At 47.3% G+C, this 3,116-nt stretch overlaps 1 protein-coding gene across 1 annotated transcript in view; it reads left to right on the forward strand.

The window, feature by feature from the left end:
• Positions 1 to 492: 492 nt before the first annotated feature.
• The window catches only part of NPHP1 (nephronophthisis 1 (juvenile)), a 7,290-nt gene continuing 4,666 nt past the window's right edge, over positions 493 to 3,116 (forward strand). Inside the window, exons 1-6 of the mRNA XM_008946214.1 lie at positions 493 to 734; positions 1,160 to 1,355; positions 1,663 to 1,764; positions 1,959 to 2,050; positions 2,495 to 2,537; positions 3,042 to 3,114. Of these exons, the coding sequence (XP_008944462.1) occupies positions 493 to 734; positions 1,160 to 1,355; positions 1,663 to 1,764; positions 1,959 to 2,050; positions 2,495 to 2,537; positions 3,042 to 3,114 (748 nt within the window). The remainder of the gene's footprint in view (positions 735 to 1,159; positions 1,356 to 1,662; positions 1,765 to 1,958; positions 2,051 to 2,494; positions 2,538 to 3,041; positions 3,115 to 3,116) is intronic.

Consider the following 3,116-nt stretch of genomic DNA (forward strand, 5'->3'; position numbering starts at 1 on the left):
CCTGCCACAGGCAGGGACACCTCCCACTAGGGCAGGTTGCTCAGAGCCCCATCCAGCCTGGTGCTGAGCACCTCCAGTGCTGGAGCAGCCACAGCCTCCCTGGGCAGCCTGGGCCAGGGCCTCACCACCTTCACAGTGAAGAATTTTTCTTCCTAGGATCTAATCCAAATCTCCCCTCCTCCAGTTTGAAACTGTTAGCCCTCCTAACATCGTTATGCTCCCTGATAAAAGAGTCTCACATGATAAAGAAAAGCCCCTTATCATGATAAAGCAAACCAGCCTCCTTCCAGTTTAGATACCTCAGGCCAAGAGCAAAGCCTGGCACTGCACAATCCCTGACTGGGATCTCTGAAATCCACTTCTATTATTTAAAACCATATTTTTAATGCTTTATTGTGTTTAAAGCCTGTATCAACCCAATACATTATAAAGTGCTGACCCAGTGCAGTTTACCACAAGATTTCACCTTGGCAGAATGAAAGGACAAGGGATATGCCACTGATCAGGGAGCAGCAGCAGCCTGGGAAGGTGAAACATGTCTGGAAAAGTGACTTTATAGGGGAACTTGGAGCAATTTGTCCTGTTCTTCTTTCTCAGGCTGACGAGCCTGCGCCTGTGGGGAACTACAGCCAGAGGAAGGAAGAAGAAGAAAAGCTCTTGCTAGAACTCTCTCAGCAGCTGCAGAAACTTGCTCGTGTCTTGGCCCTGGATGACGTGACGACAAATCACCCAGTGTAAGGGGTTTAAAGGAACAGACACCATCTGTGCTGCTACAGAATTGTACCCAGACGGCTGGAAAGGACCCTGACAAACTGTTAGCTCATCCCCTTTATGGTCTTAACACACAGTCAGACAAGATGTGCTGGGAGGCAGCTCTTATGGGGCTGCTTCTCTTGAGGCAGTCAGGAAAGAGGAGCTGGAATTTTCTGAGGGTGCTGGTTAATGGCTGAAGTGTAACGTGGCTGTGGAGAGGATGCAGCAGGGCCCGTGCACGTGGGGAGGAGACCCCACTGGGATTCTGGAGTTTTTCCAGATTGGGACAGAGTAAAACACAGGAGTGAATGTTCTGTATGTGGGTGGTGTGCTGGCAGAGCAGCTCTGGAGATTTCAAGAGGTTTTGTTGAAACAATGGTTTAAAAGTTTGATTTATTTTGAGTAGGGATGCAGAGCATCAGAAAGATCCAACAGCAGATGAAAACGAAGAGGAGGATGAGAGTGAAGATGAAGAGAGCAGTGATGAGGAAGACAGTGAAGAGGAAGAGGAGGAGGACAAACTGTTGGATGATCCAGATGTTAAAGAATGTGTTGCAGTTGGGCACTTGAGTGCACAGCAGGAGGGGGATCTGGCGTTGACGGTGAGCACGTCCCGAAGGGTGTTTTGGCTGCAGATCATTGTGTTGAGCAGTCCCCATAAGTAAATCCTGTGCTGCTGGGATTCAGCTGGGTCCGTGTGGGATTTGGGGAGAAACAGCTTTTCCTGGTGAACATGTGGCTCGGTGGGGTCTGGGCCCTTTTGCCACCTCCTGAAGTGGCAGCATCTGTTGCTGCACTCTGGGGAGGGAAAATTAAAAGGGTTTGTGTGGGTTTTTTTTTTTTCCAACTGTGCCTGGAGCTGTTTGGAAATATTGAGTTGTCTTTTATCTTTGTCTCCTGATGGCAAAGAAAGGTGAAGTCCTCCTTATCCACGACAAGAAGGCAGATGGCTGGTGGGTGGCTGAGAACTCCAGAGGGGAGAGAGGCTTGGTTCCTAGGACCTACCTTGCGGTGAGTGTGCTGCAGCCTTCTGCCCCAGGCTCACCCCTCTGAGTTTATATGTGTCTATTGATGAGAATACAGCTGCTTAGACTGACCACAGGGCTTCCATGGGGACACAGTGCAGTGTTTTGCCTGTTTTTTGGGAATAACACAACGTTTGTATAGCTGTGTGTGGGGATCTTAGCTCTGAATCTGAATCACAGGTCCACCATGGAGATGGTGAAAGCTCAGAGCAGAGTGAGGAGCACACAGAAGTGGTGGATGAAACAGCAGATGGAACTGCAATTAAAAAAAGGTAAATGGAAAGATGGGGAAGCAAATAAGCTTAAAATTATTCTTCCTCCTCCTTTAATCTGGCAGTGTGTTTCTTACAGTAAGAATCTCTCACCTGGTTATTTGGGTCTCTGCATTTATCTTTTCAGTGCAGCATTCACTTGCTCCTTCTCCAGTTTGCAGGCACACTTTTATGTGAGTGGGTTTGTTGGAGAATCTTTCTTTGGTTTGCCTTATGGGTTTTTTTTCTGCCCTCTCATGAAATCAAAGAATGATTTGGTCTTGCATTGTTATATCCCAGCTCTTGAGATGATCTTAATGGCTGGAAACAGGTTATTATTAGTACCTCAGTCAGCCATGCTTAGTAAGCTGCTGCTATTTGAAAAAATAAAGCAGTATTTAGGGTTTAAATTTTTGTCCATGCACGGATGATATTTTATAAAAAAGATTTTGGTTTTTTTTCCAGAACAGATTCTCACTGGAGTGCTGTAAGGAGAGCTATGACAGAGGTAGGTGGATCTCTTACACAGCAACTTCATCTCCTGTAGTGTTAGTCATCTTGTAGACAAGGTTTGCCTTTTCCCAAACACTGTCTGACCTCTTGCAGACCACTGTTCTTATTTAAGGTCTCTATTCCAATTGTTTTGTAGCAAGGAATGCTCCAGAAATGTTCTCTGGTGCTTTAGGAGTAGGCTGCAGTCCAGCCCATGGACATGAACGAGGTGGTTCTGGCTCTTTGGCCACAGTGGTACTGTGCCATTGCTTTGTCAAGGGTGTGATTTTGTTACCTGGCTGCTCTGGAATGGAAGAGAAAAGGGATTTAACAATTTGGGAGCCTGGATTGGCCCGGATGTGAAACGGAGCAAAAACTCCTCAGGATGGGCCAGGCTGGTGTCAGATGAGGTGACTGATGCCCCAAGACTCTTGATGCTGGTTGTGTGGGAGTTCTAAACGAGGGTAAAATCAGCTGTTGAACAGCAAGAACACTAAAATCCTTTTTCTTTTGGTAACAGAATGACACAGTGGAGGTGCTGGCAACCACAGGAGCCGTTCCGGCCGGATTCCGCCCGTCCACGCTCTCTCACCTC

Source organism: Merops nubicus, unplaced genomic scaffold, assembly GCF_000691845.1.
Source record: "Merops nubicus isolate BGI_N331 unplaced genomic scaffold, ASM69184v1 scaffold42218, whole genome shotgun sequence".
Taxonomy (NCBI): Eukaryota; Metazoa; Chordata; class Aves; order Coraciiformes; family Meropidae; genus Merops; species Merops nubicus.